Consider the following 20,008-nt stretch of genomic DNA (forward strand, 5'->3'; position numbering starts at 1 on the left):
ATGAACGTGATAATGACAAGAATTATGTACTTTGAATCATGGTGAATGATTGAATGGAACTGTCGTGAGCGCATCAAGAGTTTGCGAGGGATGAGATGGCCACACAGTGAAAAGATGACTAGAACTGAATGATTGGAACACTCTGTTCAGTATGAATTCAGTGTTTGATTGATGGATTGGAGTTCCCAAAAATGTTTACTGACACGTGATTGTGTTTGAGTGTAGATGGAGTGATTGATAAAATGACTGCAACATTTTGGTCTTGAGAAATCTATAGACATGATCGTAATAAGGATTAGTTAATCCGACATCAGTGAGGTCTGTTGTGGATCTAGATGCGATTGCTCAATACGTTGCCAAGAATCATGGTTGTAGATTAGAATGGATTCTATGTGATATGATTTGAATGTCATGTGAATGTGATGTGACTATCGCCTTTGTTCAAGTGCTGGATTAAGGTCGTCTAGTGTGTCGGTACTTAGAGTCAATGTCTATTGAATTGGTTTATGGCTTACGTTTGATTTTGTAGGCGTAATCGAGGGCGATTACAATTCTTTCAAGAGGGGGGTATGTCACAAACTGATGACGTGGCATGACCACCCGGGCAGGACCATATGACGGGCAAGACCATATGACGTGGCAGGCTGTAAGGAGATCCCGCAAATTGCGCTGACTGCTGATGTGGCTGCCATACGGATTTTCCGCAAAAAGCGTTGATATGTTGACATGGTTGCTGTATGGATTTTTGCCAATTTCGCTGGTTTGCTTTTTGGTTGCTTTTTGGCCAATTTTAGACCAGATGCTTTTGGGATTCGAGTGTTTTTGAGTTTATTGCTTTTGGGGCATCCCTTGTAAGAATAAATAGACCCTTTTGGGGCCTCACTCTGCAGAGCATTTGGACGTAGAGTCTGAGAACAGAGGTCCCGCGGGTGTTGTACTTTGCTCAAGCATTTAATACAAAAATAATTACCGAAAGGGGCGCCAAATTTTGAGGCCAATGCCTCGGGGCAGGGAACTACGCCGGGCCGTATCGACTCAAATTTTAAAGTTGTGAAGTATTTTAAGTGATTCTCTCGTGTGTCGTGTCCGATTTCCGACCTGGGGTGTCTAAGTCTGTAAAAAGGGGGGGGGGGGGGGGGGGGGCGCAACTAGCTCTGCTCGAATAATGTCATGTGGTACTGAAGCCTTGGTTCTAATAAGTCGCGAGATCATAGAGACCAAAGGCTTCTCCATGTCTCCCCATTCTTCAGTGCGACGTGATCTCCTGTGATGGTCCAACGAAGGCCCCTATATCTTAACTCTATAGAGCAATGCGGAAGCCACCAGAGTGTCAAAAAGCCAGAGCTTTATCCGAGGCCCCCGTCCGAGGCCCCTGAAACAAAATCTGTGAACACATCCTCTCCAATCCACCCAATGCTGCATATGCTGTGGTCAATCTAGTCTCTGTTGCTCTCCCTAATGAAAATGCTGGTCCACTAATGACCACCCTAAGGTAGGTGTAAGCATCTATATACTCCATTGTCTCATGGCCGTATGTGAATGTGGGTGTTGATCTCCTGGGCCATTGTGGGGTTGTGTTAAACACCGTTAGCTTGGTTTTACCAAGGTTGACAGACAAACCACTGTCGTGGGCAAACCTATGCAAAGCATCCAAGTGACGTTGCATCCCCTCCGGAGAGTCGGAGATCAACATAAATCACGAGCAGATAACAATAGTGGAATCCATGTTCTTGCCAGCTGTGCACCTCTATCACCCTCTCTCTCAATATAGTCAAAAACCTCATCCACATACATACCAAATAGAGTAGGAGAGAGCAGGCAGCCCTGCTTCACCCTGATAGTGGAGCGAACTAATGTAGATAACCTCTGTGAAGTGCGTACATGCCCCACTACTGACTTGTATAATGCCATGATACCCCAAGTCAGCTTTGTGGGCACTCCCATCTCCTGTAGTCTACCCATCAATCTAGCTCTGGGCACTGTGTCAAATGCTTTGCGGAAGTCCACAAGCTACAATAGATCTTTCTCCCATGTGATCTGCCCTCCTTAATAATGGCTCTGAGTGTCAGAATGTGGTCAAGAGTAGAAAAACCTCTCCTAAATTTTGCTTGCCCGGCTAGGCGTATACGCTCCTTCTTTGCCCATCCATTCAACTGTTGCTCAAGAATGGATTGTATAACCGTGCCAATGTGTGTCCGATCATGATAGTGCGATAATTCCCAAGCTCCATAGGGTCTCCTAACTTAAAGATAGGTACAATAGTAGATAAACTCGAAGTATCAGGCGGGCCCTCACACATGGCACAGTTGAACATCACTGCTAGAAGCTCTGCGAGCAGATCCCTGGCATGTATAAAATGCTCAGCCACTAAGCCATCATGATCATATGCTCTCCTAGTCGTCATCCTATCAATGGCCTTCACCATTTCAGCAGTGAAAAAAGCACGTGTGTGGGCATGGCTCGGGGGGGGGGGGGTGTCCGGAAGTGGCGGTTGTTCAGGAATTGTGTACAGAGATGATGCATAATGCTCCAGGCCTCTGTAGAAGTAATGGTAGGAGGGGGGGAGTGCTGATGAAAGTGTCGCCATGCCTCACCTGAGTCCTGACTCAAGATAGCTGATATAGATCCTGCTCTAATCGAGCCAAAACTGCCCTCTTCTTCCGCCGCACTAGGTGTCGGAAGGCAATCCGTGACTGTCTATGAGTGGTGTCCCCCAAAAGCACCTCCCTCTGAAGCGTGGCTCTCGTCTCGTGCTCCCAGAACGTCGTCTTTTCTTAGGCTAGGTGTGTGGGTATGCCTCTGCTGTTGCATCATGCAATGTCTGTGTCAGTATAGTAGTTAGCTTCTCTAGAGGTCGGCTTGGCTCCTCAGTGCACATGCATCTGTAGATCCCATCTACGTTGAGAGAGTCCGTCTCCCGTGTAAAGGTATAGCGAATAGGGGCTGCTACCCGTGCTATGTGTGTAACATTTAATGGCCTAATAACTTGTATGTAGCGGAAATTAGCATGAACATAGTGGACATTTCATTAGAATAGATTCCTAATGAGAATTACAAGAGTGCTTGGGTGGAGAGAGCAACAAAAAGCATAACACCTAGTTAGATAGCATGAACAATACTTTCAAAAGAGAGAGAAATTAAGCTATTGAGAACAGCTGAGGACCGGATTTGCATGGAGCCGGTCCCCCCTCCAAAAGGCTTTGTATTATGGTTTCTCCCATCAAGAGAGACATTGTACAATACAATTCTTTGTGTTCCTTCAAGACTAGCTAGTGCAATGAAGATGAAAGCTTCATGCACTAAGCAAAACACTTAGCAAACACAACATCAATTGTCCCCAGTCTCAGACCCAAGACCTCACACACCTTCGAAGATGGTGAGAGTTAGCAGGGTATGAGAGTAGATTGAGAGGAAGGAGTATCTTACGAGAAAGATGTACATCTCCTCACATAATCACTTATATTAGCATAGCTTAGCTTATTAATTAGCTTGGTAGAGGAGATGAGCATGCATTGAAGCTTGGCTCTTGGTTGGATTTGCATCCACATGCCAAGAGTGTGTCGATGTAGGCTTCTCTCTCACAAGCTTAGAGTAGGTGATGAGCTCTCCATTAAAGCTTGGGAAGAGATAGTCTTCTTTACTTCACACATAGACTGTGTGTGAGTGTGTGTGTGATAATGCCTTGTAAAAATCAATCCCCTCCCTCTCTTGGGCAAGCCCTCTTGCTATTTGCTCTTGCTCTACCCTCATTGGACCTCCCCAAGTCAAGCCAATGACAATTAAGCAGCATAAGTGATAGCCTTCTGACACGTGTCCCCCTCTCCCCTTTTGTGAGAGCTTTAGGTAATTTAATAATTTAACTAAACTCTCATTGGACCCCTTTGCCTCCTAGCCAATAGGAATCAGGCAAGCCATTGGGCTACTGAATGCTCATTGGACCCCTTGGGAGACTGTCCAATAGTCATCTAGGAGACTTAATTCTCATTGGTTCTTTTATTAAGTGTTTTTAAATTAATTAAACTAGATTTACTCTAGCCTAATTCTCATCGGTCCACCTCCAAGGCCATCCAATAGGAATTGGGTACACCTTGTGGGCATCTGGTCTAGGGAGCTGACATGTGTCCCTCATTCCCTTTGTGTAAAGGGAGCTTGTGTGTGTGTGTGTGTGGCTTTCTCTCTCATCCCCTACATGCAAGGCTCGCCCCCTCCCAAGTAGGGATTGAAAAGACTTTTTTGGTACACACAAAGCATCCAATTCCCTTAAGGTTGACCTTTGGACACAACCTTTGAATTTTGGAACCTTAGCATTTTGGAAGTCTTAATGGGCTGAACCTTAGGGTCTTTTTAGCCCATTGTTGCACATGGCTCTTTTGCAGATGGCCCATCCTTTGGATCCCTACCATGGCCGGTCTGCTAGCTTAACCAATATTCTAGCTTTTTCTCCCCTGGTACTTCCCCACATTAAATGATCAGTTTAACATGAGAAAATCATTTAGGAGAATTAGATATTGATTATTATGACAATGTGTGCTACAATAAACTAGAAAGAGATGGTCATTGACACAAGGGCATGATCTACCGCCACACCAAGTAGTCTGGGTCCAACTGTGAGGTCCTCGATACTAGAGATAAAGCTCGGTGTGCCACGACATAATCCACTATGCTAGCTCCATGTCTGTGTGGAAAGCATGTTAAACCTCTCACGGCGGGAAATCTCTGTAGGCCATTCAAAATGGCCAATCCATGTGGAGTCCCCATCCCATGTCTATCATGTGCCGTCCATACTCAGTATGCTCCACATCTTGTGATAATCTAGATAGGCCCATCTCTGCAACATCCAGCTCTCTCAGCGTCTCCTCTGAAGTATCTTAATATACTGTTTGGTGATGGGCAGTCCTAGCTTTGAAGGCCCCCAGGATGATCCTAGAGAACTCCCATATGTCATCACCCAAAATAGAAAAGGGGGAATGTCGTCTAGGTGGTGCATATACAGATGTACTTGGAGGAAAATAACAAATAGCAATGTAGAGTTATCTGCCTGTCTTTGCCCTCAATCTCACTCACATGTACCTAGCCTACTCATCCTTGCGGCTATATGTATGAACGGTTGTAATTCCTTTGTGAATAAAATTGCCACTCCCCCTGAGCCCCGTCCTCTGTGCTCTGATCGAGTCTCCTGTCTGCAAGCTGTCTCCCATCTATATCGGCTGACATGTGGCATAGATTGCCCAGGGGCCTGATGTGGCTCAGAGTAGAAGATGATGTCCCTCCCAGTGAAACTATCCTGAAAGTCACCCACATCAAGGCGTAGAGATCCATTAGAATTCCAAGTAGAAACTTTGGTCCCATACGCCTCACGCCGTCAGGCGGAGCGTGTCTCCATAATAACCACTCGTCCATCTCTATAGAAGGCCACTTTTCCTTTCTCTCGGGCTGTCCTTATCTCAGGCATAACTTCGTGCATATAAGCAAGTTGGGAGAGTGTGAGGTCGTCCCCAAGGAATATCCCTGTCTTCTATAGTGTAGGACGCCTCAAGAAATCCTTCTTTGCTTCCATGGAGGGGAAGCAAATGATCAATGTTCTCTCCTTTGAAGTCTCCCCACTTCCTTCTCTCTTCTTCCCCACTCTCCATGCCTTTGTGTGAGTGGCCTCACTACCCATCATAAATAGAAGTTCTTTGACTTCCCTCTCCACATCATCACGGTCTTTTAGACCGGTCACTCGTACATGTAAAGCTCTAGCCTTCGTCCTTTGCTCTTCCTCAAGGGTCATGCTGATGATTGTGGGAGTAGGGATGGCTGTTGGTTCTTTCCCTTTCGCTTTCTTGGCGACTTCTATCCATTTCTCGGCCTCATCTACCTTCTTCTATGTTTCGTGATTACATCTACCCATGATGACGGCTTCGCCATCTTGCTTCTCTTCTTCTTTGATCTTCCGCACTTGATCTTTGATAACTTTTGAGTTCCTCTATCATCGAGGGCTCGATTGCTCCATCTTCAAGTCCATTCTCCGCTCTAGGTTCCGCAAGCTCTCGCTTGAGGGCTGAGACCTCCTCCCGTAGCGCTTGGACTTCTGCCGGAAATTCTTCTTTCTCCTGTTTGCCCTCGTTGAAGACCATTTGGATGAGGTTAGTCTTTTCTTTCCACCATCCTTCCATCTTCGTTTTCCACCCTTTCATCTCTTTTTCCACTTGTGTTATCCTCTTGTTCATGACCATGAATGTTGCCTTCGTTATTGTCGAGGGAGACTTGCACACGGGTGAGCTGCTCTTGGTCTCCATTGCTGAAAACAGTGGTTCAACAGCTCTTTTCGAACCACCGCTCAAGCCGACCCCCTGCTTAAAGCTGCCCCTTTGCTTGCCGTAGGCAAGCAGCCCCTGTACCTACTTGTTCTTTAATTATGGCAGCACCTTGCGTGTTAATTTACGGTCAACTAAAACCCTTTTGAGAGTGAACCATGGCAGGCTGTACTGGACTGTTACACGAGAGTGGCTACTGTACGGATAGAGCTTAGCGTGGGGCCTCGGCAAGTCTGAGCGAGGGGCTGCAGCACAGGAGTGCATGATACAAAGAACCCTAGACCGATCAGGCACCATGGACTGAGTACGTTGGACAAAGTAGGCAGCGAAATGAAATGAAATGTTATATTAACGTCTTCAAAAGTCCAAAATGACCTACAAGACCAAAAAGTTACAATGTGGTGTATCTGTTACGATGTCTGAGTACCAAAAATAAAAAAGGTGTTGAAAAAAGGGGTACTAAAGAAACCTAAACTGCTAGATGTGAACTAAGTAGCTAGCTAGAACTGTGTAGTATATGAGTAGGGGGGGTGAAAGTAGTGAATGAGGGCTAATACAACACAATGTGGGTGTGTGTGTGGGGATATAATGGGTAAGAGCTGATACAAAGGCTGATACAAAGGTTGGCACAAGATGAGCGGGGTGTACAATCCTTAGAAGAGCTAAATCACAAGAGATCCATCATTGGTCGTTGGCAGATCTCATCAATCTCCTCCATGGTCACTAGTCTGACCGGGCATCGTGCATGTCTGGCCAAGGTGACCTGAATCCTCAGATGCACCCTTTGTCGATTTTGTGTACTCCTCTGTAGTCGTGGGCGTTTGGATCTCCCTAGCTCGGTCGCTTGAACGATCAGTGTGCATCTGGTGTGTGTGTGTGTGTTAGAGAGAGAGAGAGAGAGAGAGAGAGAGAGAGAGAGAGAGAGAGAGAGAGAGAGAGAGAGAGAGAGAGAGAGAGAGAGAGAGAGAGAGAGAGTTATGTCCCTCTTATAGGAGAGGGAATCTAGCCTAGACGCTGTTGGGATGGGCGTCCAGTGTCCAGGCGGACATAGTGTGAACCCGGCTAGTGGATTTTCTCTTGCGCATGGACGATCTGATAGCTCGGTTCCATGGAGTGTTGTATTTTACGAAGATAGACCTATGATCAGGCTCTCATTAGATACATATCAAATTAGAAGATGTTCCCAAGACGGATTTCCATACGCGTTATGGTCACTATGACTTTTTGGTCTTGCCTTTTGGTTTGACCAATGCCAGAGGATATCGTAAGTGATCGAGATACTAAGTTCACTGGCCGATTTTGGCGAGATGTGTTTGCTCATCTTCGAACGAAGTTGAGTATGTCATCTTCTGACCATCTTGAGTCCGGCCAATTTTCTTTGTGATCAAGAACGGACCACAATATATAGTTGAAAGCTTATACTGCTTTCCCGTTCGCATAGTCTTGGAATCCTTGGGTATCCTCAAATAGACCCATTGTCCCACATCTAGAGTCCTTGAGATCTCTTTTGATTAGCATAAGTAGTGACTCTATCACGAGCCGTTCTTATACTATCCTTAGCCAATTCGAGCATTTCTTGCATGTCATACAAAAAACCATGAGCTTTGCGTTCCTTGACTTTCTCAAAGCCAATAGCAATGGAGGATTTAGGCTCGAATCCAGACATCAGCATGAATGGGCTAAATCCAGTAGCAGAATGCTTGCTACTATTGTAGGCAAACTCTAATTATGGAAGATACCTTTCTCAATCAAATTGCCTATAAACTGGCCCTTCCTTCGGATGTTAGTGTACATCCTGTGTTTCATGTTAGCCGCCTTAAAGAAAAATTAGGCGAATCCGACGTTGTGCCTATCGAGGAAAATGTATGGCAAGATATGCAAACTGAGTATATTCCTCGAGAAACAGAGGTAGTTTTAGATCATCGTACCGGTCATTCGCGCAAGGCTTATGACGAGTACTTATTTAAATGGAGGGTCAATTTGAAAGGTTTGCTACTTGGGAATCAGTTAGAACTTTGAAAGCTCAATATGTCCACTTCATTGATGAGGACATCAATGGTTCTTAAGGGGGGAAGTATGTTATGTCCCGCTTACAGGAGAGGGGATCTAGCCTAGACGACGTCGGGATGGGCGTCCAGTGTCCGGACGTAGTGTGAACCCGGCTAGTGTGGCTGGTCATTAATATAAAAGGGGGGCCAAGGCCACATTTATAGATATCGACCACATTTATAGATATCGATCCCCATTGGCAAAGTGCCAGTGGTTAGCCCTTGAGGCTAGGAGTGCGCAAGGTCACCTCGAAGAGGTGAGACCGGGTGGTATGGGACGCTCGGTCTTACATGTGCACGCCTATGTCCTCGGACGCTGGCCCCAGCATGGAGGAGCTGCCAGATGGTGGCTATGGTCGGGTGGTTCGTCCGACACGTGTCTGTAGGTGCTAGCTGGGAGATCCACTCCGCGCTTTCGTTTGAGAGAGAGAAAATGAAATGAAATGAAATGTTATATTAACGTCTTCAAAAGGCCAAAATGACCTATGAGACCAGAGAGAGAGAGAGAGAGAGAGAGAGAGAGCCTGACATGTTATAACAGAGAATTTCTGCTTGTTAAGCACATTAAGATTTTTGAAGTAGCTCTCAAGCAGTTTTGAATGACAGGGATTTCGAAATATGGCGAAGCCATTGAATTACAAAGTGGAAAAAGTGGAGAAATCTGGATACATTGGGGATGCCGAGAGGGGACCTGCAACATTTATTGCCCCTTGCATTTTTACGCTGGACTCAGTGTTTAACAGTCCCAAGGTGACTGTACAGCGTATGTGAAACACATGTATAGATGATTGATTAGCCTTCACTCACGCTCAACAGGTTGGTAAAAAGGTTTTGGTTATTTTCATGTAGAATGATGGCAGTAGTACGGCAGGGAAACCACAGAAGAGAATTGTGCTCGTCTTTATTTGCATACCAGTTTCCCCTGGGCAAAGTAAAGTTATCTGGGCTTTCTGTAAAAACTTTAGTATCTGGATCGACCCACTGATTCCACGATGGTTCATTCATCTTCGGCAAATGCTTGTCCTGGACTCGGACATGTATCTTCTTCACAAAACTGTAAGAGTCTCCTCCAATACTGCCTGTTTGGTTTCGACTTTGTTTGTCATCAGCTTAGTCCTTGGCTGTAAACGTTTCTTGAAATAAGAATGAAGAATCTCCTGGTGACCTCTTTTGTCCACAAGAGTGCGTGCCCTGCTCAAAGAAGCCTCACAAAACACTTACAGATATCTCTATCCCATTCTAATGGAACCTGCAACCCTGAAGGCTCCAAGCAGCTGGAGCCTAAGGGTCCGGGCGGCTCGTTCCATCTCTTCTGAACGTGTTACCGGCGTGATATTTGAACTTTAACAGGACCCTTATGGACATCTAACATTTGGCTGTGGTTTTATTTTGCGCAGGAGCGTAAGCTGGCAGAATTTGGGAACACTGCTTGGGAGAAAGCTTGCTATGTTCCAACCTCATCAGATGCTTTTGTTATTGCTTTTCGAAAATGGCTGAACACGTACGGAGGAGGAAGACCAAAGTGGGGAGGTAGAGATGATGGACTTCCTCCAACACCACCGAAAGAGCAACTCATGGACAGGTGAATGACAGTTTTCAGCCCTCTTGTGCAGTTGGCTTGTCTGTTGTCGTGTTTGTTTCCTGGGAATTTGGGTTTGTTGAGAATGCCTTCCTCTTTGTGCCTGTCAGGTTGTGTATTGAATGTGGAATGTATTCTTTTGCAGATATTGGTCACATGTGAAAATTTGTCGGCATTGTAGTGCTGCAATGCAGTTTTTTGAGGGAGTGGGAGTGATTCTGCAGGCTTTGTCAGTTGCGATAGCAGCAGTTCTTGGAGCAGCTGCCATCCGACCCATACCTCAGCTCAGGAACTGGAGTCTACCGATGGTAGTGGTGGCCATTGCCTCATCTCTAGCCTCGAGGTGGCTTTCACATTTTGTACATAAAACATACCGATTTCATGACTACAATCATGCTCTTGTTAAATAAGCACACTAGCTTTGGTGCTGTAATATTACCTACAAATTTTGGCCCCATGTTTGTATGTTAATTAGTTGCTAAATTCTTGAGTCTGAAAAGAAATAGCCAAGTGAGTGTGTGCCACCAGAGGGTAGAACCCCCAATATCGAGATCTTGAAATTGTGCACGCGAGTGCTTGAGCTATGCTTGACAGATTTGGGCTGGAAGAGGTGCAAAAATTGCAGAGACGCCATAGACAACAGCTCCAGCAGTGTGACAGATCTCCTTTGACGGATTATCACAATTTTCAAGGCAAAAAATGCTTCTGAAAGTATTGGAGACAGAACGGTAATCACCTGAGATAGAACCTGAAACTTGCAAATCAGAGCATGCCACGATAGCTGATCTAAGCCAAAAACTCGTAAGTGCCTGTCTACCTTTTGGGGGGGATCCAGCTTACCAAAGGAGCCTGTCTCCTTACTGGCTCCTCTACCCTAATGCTGTTTTCTGGAATTCCTCATGGAGGCTTTAGAAAACAACTCTCTTACATGTGTCATTTCAACCCTCCCATCAACCTCAATTACTGTTGGGAGTGGAGAATGAGGACGAGGATAGAGAGATTGATCACATAGGCACCTCCTCTCAAACACATGATGTATATGGGGATGATGGGCATGATGACTATGATGATGATTAACATCGAGAAGTCGTCACTAGACCTCCTTGATGCACTTGGTGCCATGGGTCTAGTGCATAAACTTATCGATCTAGTTTGTCGTGGTGTTAATTTCACTTTTTTTTGTTGCTTTTTTTTTTTGGGGGGGGTGGATTTTTTGGCCTCTCTTACATGTAAAAAAGTCATCTCCATCCTCCCATCAACTGAAACTGCTGGTGGGAATGGAGGAGGGCAAGGATAGAGAGATCAATGATATAGGCACCTCCTTGCAGCCACATGATGTTGATGGGGATGTTGCTCTTGTGCCAAGGTCCAATGCATAAATTTATCTTGCTAGCTTGTCTTGTGTTTTTAATTTCTTTGTGCACCTCTTCTCCACGTGTGGATTGATACATGATTCATGAACTTAGTTTTGAAGCACAAATCCAATTGCAAGGACAATTGCGAATAGGTGTTGTGGATTGGAAAAAAATCATAAGTGTGAAGTCTTGTGAACTATTAGGCGCTAGTTTATTTGTAGTTGAACCATTTTGAACCAACAATTAGAATCACTTCGATGTGTTATACTTGCTCTCAATCAATGCGACATAATTCATTTCCAACCTATGATGCATGCTCTCAATCGACTGGTGGGGCCCACCTCCACCATCTTGGCAGTGGGATGGACAGTAGTGGAGGTGTTGCAAGGACAGCCTCCATGGGGGCATATAAGCAATGCAGGGGCTAATTTTTCAGAAGAGGAACTCACAAGAGAGTCCATCATTGGCGTCTGCAGAGGCCCTTTACAATTTCTTGTAGCTACGTTTGCGAAGAGACCCCAAAGCAAGGCTCATAGTAGCAGTCATGGGGGGTAGCAAGGGAGAGGAGGCCATTTGATCAAGTGCAGTTGCAATGAATTATTAGCAACAGGGACAGCTCCAAGAAGCACATCATTTTCCATGCACGCATCAAAAGCTTTTTATTTCTTCAAGAAGACGCCAGAATGATGGAGTAGCCGAGACTACTTGCGGCTCTCTATATTTTGAGTGTTTCACATGTGTATGCTTGTACCAATTTAATCAAGCATCAGGTAGTGCAGTGGATTGGCTGTTAAGCTGCATCATTCTTTCTCTACATATGGAAGATTATTCCCTCTCAACATTTAGGGTTCCAACTTGGTAGAGCTTCCTAAACACGGACGATCTCTCTCTCTCTCTCTCTCTCTCTCTCTCTCTCTCTCTTGCAGGCAGATAGCAGGATGCAGGTGGGTCATATTCATCATTGCGTAATCTAGTGCCTAGTTTTAGGAGCCTCAGAGTTGATGTTTCTAGTTTGAGTGTGCAAATTTAAACACAAATGAAAATGTCAAAAATGGTGAGTTTGTTTTTGTGCCGGTTCTTGGAAATTGGTAACCAAATTAAACAAGGACAAGTCTATTTTTTAGAGGAGTCAAGTTGATTGAATAATCAACAATAAGCATCAAATTTATTGAGTAATATCTAGTTTTGGCAGTGGATTTGACTTTGTTATTCAACTTATGGCTTGTACAGCTTCTCATAGCACCTACCTAAATGCATCTCTCTCTCTCTCTCTCTCTCTCTCTCTCTCTCTCACACACACACACACACACACACACACATTTTCTAAACAAAAAGAAAAAATTAAACTATTGAAAATTGCACTTTTTTTCTACTTGGACTTTTTTTGGTGGACTGCAACTTTTCGCATGATAAATGTCAATATTCTCATGAGTCGACTCTTGCTCAATGTCTACAAGGTGTGAAACTTCTTCTCTTAACTTGAGTAACTTTGAGGGGATATGACATATTGTTGCTATGCAATCTATTGGTTTTCGTGGAGGTAGCAATTTATTGGTTTTCGTAACGATAACTACACAATTTGAAAGTTTGTACGAAGAAGTTACTTTTTTTATTTCAAAACATTTCAAAAAAGAGGCACATGCTTTACATAATACATTAGCAGAACTACATGCTTGCTTCCAAGTGTTGCAGCTCCTAAAGCCAACCTTCTACACCACTTAAGAACCTAGATTTATCTTTCTTAGTAGTTAATTTCTTGGTAGTTTTCTTTAGAAGATTAAATAGAAATATTTTCTTAATATTGTCCTAGGACCTATCTTTACGTATCACTAGCGCTATGTTAACCCTCGTGGCTCACAGACACCCTATCGCCTACGACGGACACCGTAACCGTATTATTTATTTAAGTAGAGTCAGGCACCGGGCTTGTCGGTCCAATAGGGAAAGGTAGAGTGATCGCCGATGAGAGGCGCACTCTAACACGAACATGCTAGGGTTAGTTGGCTAAGCATGGGCGCCCAAGTGTGAATAGGGTGAGCTCACATAAAAGCCAGTTAAACCTAAAATTGAGTCATTCTCTCATTGGGCAATAGAAGCTGCTCTTGCTCCATCTTCACCTTCTCCTTCACCATCTCCTTGTGTGTGTGCGTGTGTGAGAGAGAGAGAGAGAGAGAGTGTGAGAGTGTGTGTGCGATCGAGCGTTGCGGCGGCACGACAGCGGCGAGGCGGTTGAGCGTGGCGTAGCGGCGTCTCCCTCTTCTTCGCGGCGCGGGAATCCTTCATTCGCAACTACGCAGGAAGGTGAGTGACACACCGTTCTTCCTTGTGAGCTTGTTTGTTGTATGACTGTGTGCTAGGAGCCTTTGTGGCTCGCACACGGCACGTAGCAAGTCCCTAGCCTTGACATTTTTGGCGCCGTTGCCGGGGAGCTGCTGCGCGTGAAGCTCCAATGGCGACCTGTAAATTGTATTGAAGCTATGTTTTATGTAGGAAAGACGCGGCTTAAGTTTTCTGTGTTCTGTTAAGCTCAGATTTCAACTTACACAGTTAGTATTTCTTGCGTTTCTGCGTTTTCTGCATTTTCTGGTTTGCACTGCACAGTTCTGTCAAGTTTCGATTTTTTGCATTTTCTGCATTTTTTGGTTTGTGCACAGTTAGGCGCACAGTTAGTTAATTAAGCACGTTAGTAATTAGGTGAACCACTGATTAGCAGGTCAGTAGGTAGGTGTGACAGTAAATAGTTAGGTGAGGTCAACGCGCACCAAAACGCGTACCAAATAATATTCCCAATATATATATATATATATATATATATATATATATATATATATATATATATATATATATAAATTAAAATCGAAAAAAAAAAGTTAAAAATTAAAATTTTAAAAAAAACTTTTTCGAAAAAAAAATCGAAAAATAAAAACGTGAGTGAGGGGGAGGTTAGATTTTCGGAAATAAAAAACGTGAGTTATAAAAACGGACGAGTTGGTTTGTATAAAAGTTAGATTGGGATCATTTCCCCAAGCCCAAGCCCCAAGCCCAAGCCCAGGCCTCAGTCCTCAGTCTTATGATATACACTAAACTCACTCTTATATATATACCCTACCTCCTCAAGAGGGAATGAGAGCATGTGGGACAAGTCCTCCACTCTCCTCCCTTCTCTTCCCACTTGCACCCTTAGACTTGCTATTTGGAGCCTAGTTCCCCAGCTAGGAAAAGACTGTTTCGGGCTTTTCTGGAGCAAAATAGAACCAAATGGTGGGCTGTAAAGCACAGCGCGTCCCTCTTAGCGATACACTCGTTTCGAGCTATCACACGGCCCATTCCACAACACGCTCTAAAAAATCTAGCAAAAAAACAAACAAAAAACACGCAAAAAACTAGTCACAAGGCCTCCTAGAGAAGCTTTTTGACACCTTAGGGTATCAAAAGCACATGCACTTACGCTCTGGGCGGGTGGTAGAACACGAGCATATTGAGGGTGCCTCTGTTCATACGGACACCCATTACCCATCCACGATAGGCTCTAAACCCTCAGCGGGGACACAAGGTAGCACCACCCAAGACCCTAAAATAGCCGCTAGTGATTCCTCCTCCGAGTCAGAAATCATGGAAGCATACCCTACCCAAAACACTGAGAGAGAAGGCCATGCACCTCCCGAAGCTCCACAGCCTAGTACTAGTATGTTTAGCCGTTTCATGGAAACATTAGGTAGAGCTACTCGCTCGGAACCTGATGCAAATGAAGCACACAAAGGGGGTGGGGAAGTGGACTCTCCTTTCACATCGCACGTGGACCCCACACCCCCAAAGAGTGTCCATGTGGATATCCTGCCAACTTCTTACCAAGAAGACCCTGTTGAGCTGTCTCCTTCAGAAGTTTCCTCTAGAGTACCGTTGCTGACAAGTAAACCCACGGGGAGCAACATTGCTTCTACCTCATAAGAAACCGTTAACACGTCGACTCTAGAAGGATTGTTTATTAATGATCATTGGACATACGACCTCCACACTGAGGTGTTGACGGATCTACACTCTGGCCACGCCTACCATGTAGGATGGATAGAGATTGTACAATCCAACTCTAGTGCCACGAGCATCCAAGATCAACAGAAAATGATCTGTAATGTTATCCATGGCATTATTCAATCAGAAAGGCAAAACCGAGGGGTAAATATACTCTTAACTGGCCCCATGAGATTTCTGGATACGAGCAAGGCTCAACAGCCTACTCTATCACAAATGGAGACTCCTCTAATGAGCCCCATGGACCCATCTTACGTCATTTCACCTGGGGTCTCTATGCAATCTGAGCCTCCGAGCGACAACTTTAGCTTCCCTAACTTGGATCAACCCTCTATTAAGGAAAACACAGTGCTCACTCCAGGGATAAGCCTGACAGAGAATGTACCGATGACATCTACGGTTAGCGCAGTGCCACTACCTAGTGTCGTAGTACCTAATATGGGGCCTCGACCGTATGTGCCTCTAGCCCCTTATGCACACATGGCCCCCACACCTCCAATTGTACCACTTGTTTATGCTCCTCGAGTGCCGCTCCCTAGCCCTTATCCGAGTAGACCTATGCCCGGTTATGTTCCATATCCTGCATCATCCACACATATGCCAAGACCGGTACCCGTCCCTCTCCCACATATGATTCCAAGAGTACCTCCACCGGCCCTGCCTCCTCACATAGGTGACTTGGCAGCGTTTGCTCAAACCATAGGTCGATCTATCGTGGAAAATATGCGTCATGCATCTGATAGAGAGCCTAGAATTAAGGCTGTACAAATTGCCAAACTCACGCAAAAATTCAATGGGGACGAAGATGCTAGAAAACACATTGAAGTGTTTGAGCAAGTATGTGATTCCTTAGGGGAACGCAACGAACTACATAAGTGCAATGCCTTAAGCTTGACATTAAGTGGGAAGGCTGGAGATTGGTATAGAACCCTAAGGGTGGACGAGAAAACAATCTACCCTACCCTTCGAAGGTTGTTTCTAAAGGAGTACATACGAGAAGGTGTGCTTTGGGGTGTAGCATCTCAGCTACAGAAGGCCGAACGTAAGGAAGGAGAGTCAGTAAGGGACTTCATTAGTCGTCTAAAGCACTTAAAATCTCGTTGCCCTGTAAATGAGCGCTTCAACAATAACCAACTGCTTGATCGATTCATTCGAGGGTTGAGGAATGAAGGAATCTATAATGGACTAGTGATTAGAGGTATCACAACCTGGGAAGATGTCACTGCCAATGCAATCCAACTAGAGGACAACTTGATGATAGCAGGCATGAGGGTGTCTACTGACACGAGATCCACAAGCTCACAAGCCATTGGGTATGAACCCATGACTGCAAAGCCCATTGCCAATGAGCCAAAGGTATTTGAGACATTCTTGACAGACCTCACCAAGGCAATCCAAGAGTCTCTTAAGGATAACCGACCCCCTCAAAATAGTCACATGTATCCAAGAAGGGAGCAACAATGGTGTTCCATTTGCTTGGGTCCACAGAGCACTAGTGAGTGCCCTACGTTTAGAGTAAAATTTAATGGAACTTGCAACGCATGTGGTAGGTATGGTCACCAAGTAAGGATTGTTTAATGATCAAACGTATGATGGCAAATAGACCACCTGTAGCCTGGACGGATGCGCCTCGAGCTCCTGTATTGATGCCTGCTCCACCTGTTGAGCAACTACCGCAACACATGGTCCCTAGATCTCAAAATGTTGTACAAGCTACACCGCTACCACCTCTTGTGCTAGGACCGCAGCCCCCGCATCCAAGAGTCGCCCCTATGAACCAAGTGGGTTGCGAGCCATCTAATGCTTATGCAGATGGCTGTGAGGAGGAAATAGACACTAGTATTGCCTACGGACTTGATACATTGGAAGAGTGTCCTATATACTACATGGAAGATTGTTGGGGGCAAGTCAAGCCGGTTTATCAAGCTGCTGCTCTCGCATCCAGAGGTCAAAATATCAACACCCAGGCTAGGAGGCCACCTCTTCAATGCTACGAGTGTGGTGGACCACATCGGGCAGCGGAGTGCCCTATTAGGCTGCAAAATAATGCTGCACAGATGCAAATGAATCAAGGGAGCACGTCTGCAATGCCAATACTCACATGTAATCGTTGTGGCATAGATCACTTGATTGCCCAATGCCCCTATAACCCAAATGCGCCTAAAATTACACCCCTAAATTTGGTCAAAATTGCTAGTGTGACATCGCCAATACCACACGTCGCACCCGCTTATGCGATTACACGGTCCATGCTTCAAGGGCCAGGCCATATCCTCGAAGAGAGAGATACCGCGTCAGTTATCCAAGCAAAGAAAAAGAAGACACGAAGGAAGAGGTCGCAGAATACGGGAAATTCAAAGCCAAGTTCCAAAATAAACATAGGAACAGGAGATGACCCCGTGTATATGAATGACCTCGAGGATGATTCAGATTTAGTCGAGACAATGGAGACTAGAACCAATACCACAAAGGGAAAGACCGACAAAGAAAACCGTAACATGGAACCAAATGAAAACCGAATAAGAGAAAACCATAAAGAGCCTCTGAAAACACCACAAGTGTGTCCAAATCCAATCCAAGACCCCCAAGATAAACCGCAGGGGCAAAAAGGGAAGAATCGTAAAAAGAAGATTGGGACGTACCCAAACCCAGTAGACGAGATTGAGCAGGTGAAACATCTAAGAGGTTTAGTGGAGGAGACTCAAAGGAAACTAGAACCAGAACCCATGCATGTCAAAAGTCATGACACAGTGTTTCCCACGCAAGTTCATCCACCCCACATGAACCATAGACCGTTAGCCATATCTAGTATCATCCAAGAAGGGAGTGAGGACGGGACATCAAAAAGTGAGCATACACCTTTCTTGTTGGAAAGGATGTTTAATGAAGGAATACCTGATCCCATTGAGGAATATGAGATTCCATCCTCACCAGTTCCTAGTCAAGGACCTACACCCTGCAAAATGCCAATGAATGTTGCCAAACTAGTGGACTTCATGTCTTCTGAGGTCCGAACCACAATCATAGCAAAGCTGTATGGAGATCCTGAGTTATTCCTTGCACTTTGAGCATTCCTTAACGGAGAGCTACGAACAGGATTACCGTAGTTTGCGCAACCAAATAGGCCTGACTCGATTATGATTGATGAGGAAAATCATGTGCAATCACTTGACTTAGATGGACACGAGGCTGTGATCGAGGTACCCATTAACGAATTAGGGCAGTATTTTGAAGGCGACGAGTCTAATGCGACCCTACCCATCACTACCAAGGGATTAACTATAAAGGGAATTCTTGATGGTGGTGCGGGAGTTAGCATCGTTACAAAAGATTGTTGGAAATCCATGGGAAAACCCCGCCTCAGTGTTACTAACATTGTGGTAAAGATGGCAAATGGTACCATAGCCAAACCTATGGGGATGCTCAAGGATCTTAAGATCAAAGTTCTAGGACACAAGGTACGACATACGTTCATTGTAATGGATTTCTCTAAACACCTTATGTCATATGAAATGATTTTAGGACGACCATTCATGAGGGAAGCACAAATGGTTCACGATTGGTCTAAAAATCATGTCTATTTGCAATTCCAAGACTCTGTCCTTAGAGTGGATTTGGTGACTGGTAAGGTACACCCCTTAGGGAGTAAAACCATTATTGATCATCGCTCTGAAACCACAGTTCACTCGGCCCCACTACAATATTGTTACACTTGTAAGAAGGATACAGACATTGGCCAAGATTCTCCTTACATGGATGTGTTACCGGGTATGGCGGAATCAGACAACGTAGACTGGGTACACCTAGCTGCAACCATAGATACCTGGGGAAATAGAGGAACCACTTGGGTCACACCAGAGGGGGAAGAGGTACCACAAATTGCACCTCTGAACATGATAAGTGCCATACATGCATCTTCTAAGGGCAAGGCAATTGTGGACCAATCTGACAGTGACACCGATAGCTCAATAGAAGACTTTAACCAACACGACTCAGACACTGACTTCCAGAGTGAAACGGATTCTGAATCTCATGAATTAAAGAGTGGAGCAAGTTCAGAGTCAAAACATTCGGAAAGACCGAGCACATCAACCCATGATAGCTCCTCCGAGAGTGAAGAGGACACCAACGAGGACTCCTTTAGTGAGCCAGATCTAAATGCAAATCAAAAGCAGGTCTCAAATAAGAAAAACAAAAACCTTAAGAGGCGTCAATATCAAGCCAATATACGTGCTAGGATAAAAAAGAAGAGATCCTCAGCAGAATGGCTCAGTTATATAGGAGCATGTGATGCTCATCGAAAATTGGTAGACAATTGGGGTGAATATCTCCAAAATGTTATGTGGTGTAGACCACGACCCCATGACATAGCCCAATTAGAGATCATAGACAAGCCAAAGTTGAGCCGCACTGCAAGGAGGCGTCAAAACCAAGAGTTAGCTCGACAACACAAGAAAGCAGAAATGGAAGCACAAACCAAAGCATGACCAGAATCCACAGACTTGCATCCTGCACCAGAACATTTAAAATCTTACACCATAGGGGAAGCAAAGGTTGTGTACACAAAAGCCCAAAGAATACCTATCGATGGGAATAATGGAATCTATGATGGTCCGGCAATAGTTAAAGAAATAGAATTAGCCGACCCCGGTGAAGAATCAAAACCTGTTTTTATTGCCCAAGACCTCACAGAAGTTG

General features: G+C 44.9%; 1 protein-coding gene across 1 annotated transcript in view; it reads left to right on the plus strand.

The window, feature by feature from the left end:
• Nucleotides 1–10,381, plus strand: part of LOC147425874 (protochlorophyllide-dependent translocon component 52, chloroplastic-like) — a 103,720-nt gene extending 93,339 nt beyond the window's left edge. The window contains exons 4-7 of the mRNA XM_086498365.1: nt 8,954–9,097; nt 9,197–9,403; nt 9,745–9,929; nt 10,072–10,381. Of these exons, the coding sequence (XP_086354491.1) occupies nt 8,954–9,097; nt 9,197–9,403; nt 9,745–9,929; nt 10,072–10,336 (801 nt within the window). The 3' untranslated portion in view covers nt 10,337–10,381. The remainder of the gene's footprint in view (nt 1–8,953; nt 9,098–9,196; nt 9,404–9,744; nt 9,930–10,071) is intronic.
• The last annotated feature ends 9,627 nt before the right edge of the window (nt 10,382–20,008 follow it).

This window comes from Adiantum capillus-veneris, chromosome 24 (genome assembly GCF_014529385.1).
Source record: "Adiantum capillus-veneris isolate H3 chromosome 24, ASM1452938v2, whole genome shotgun sequence".
Taxonomy (NCBI): domain Eukaryota; kingdom Viridiplantae; phylum Streptophyta; class Polypodiopsida; order Polypodiales; family Pteridaceae; genus Adiantum; species Adiantum capillus-veneris.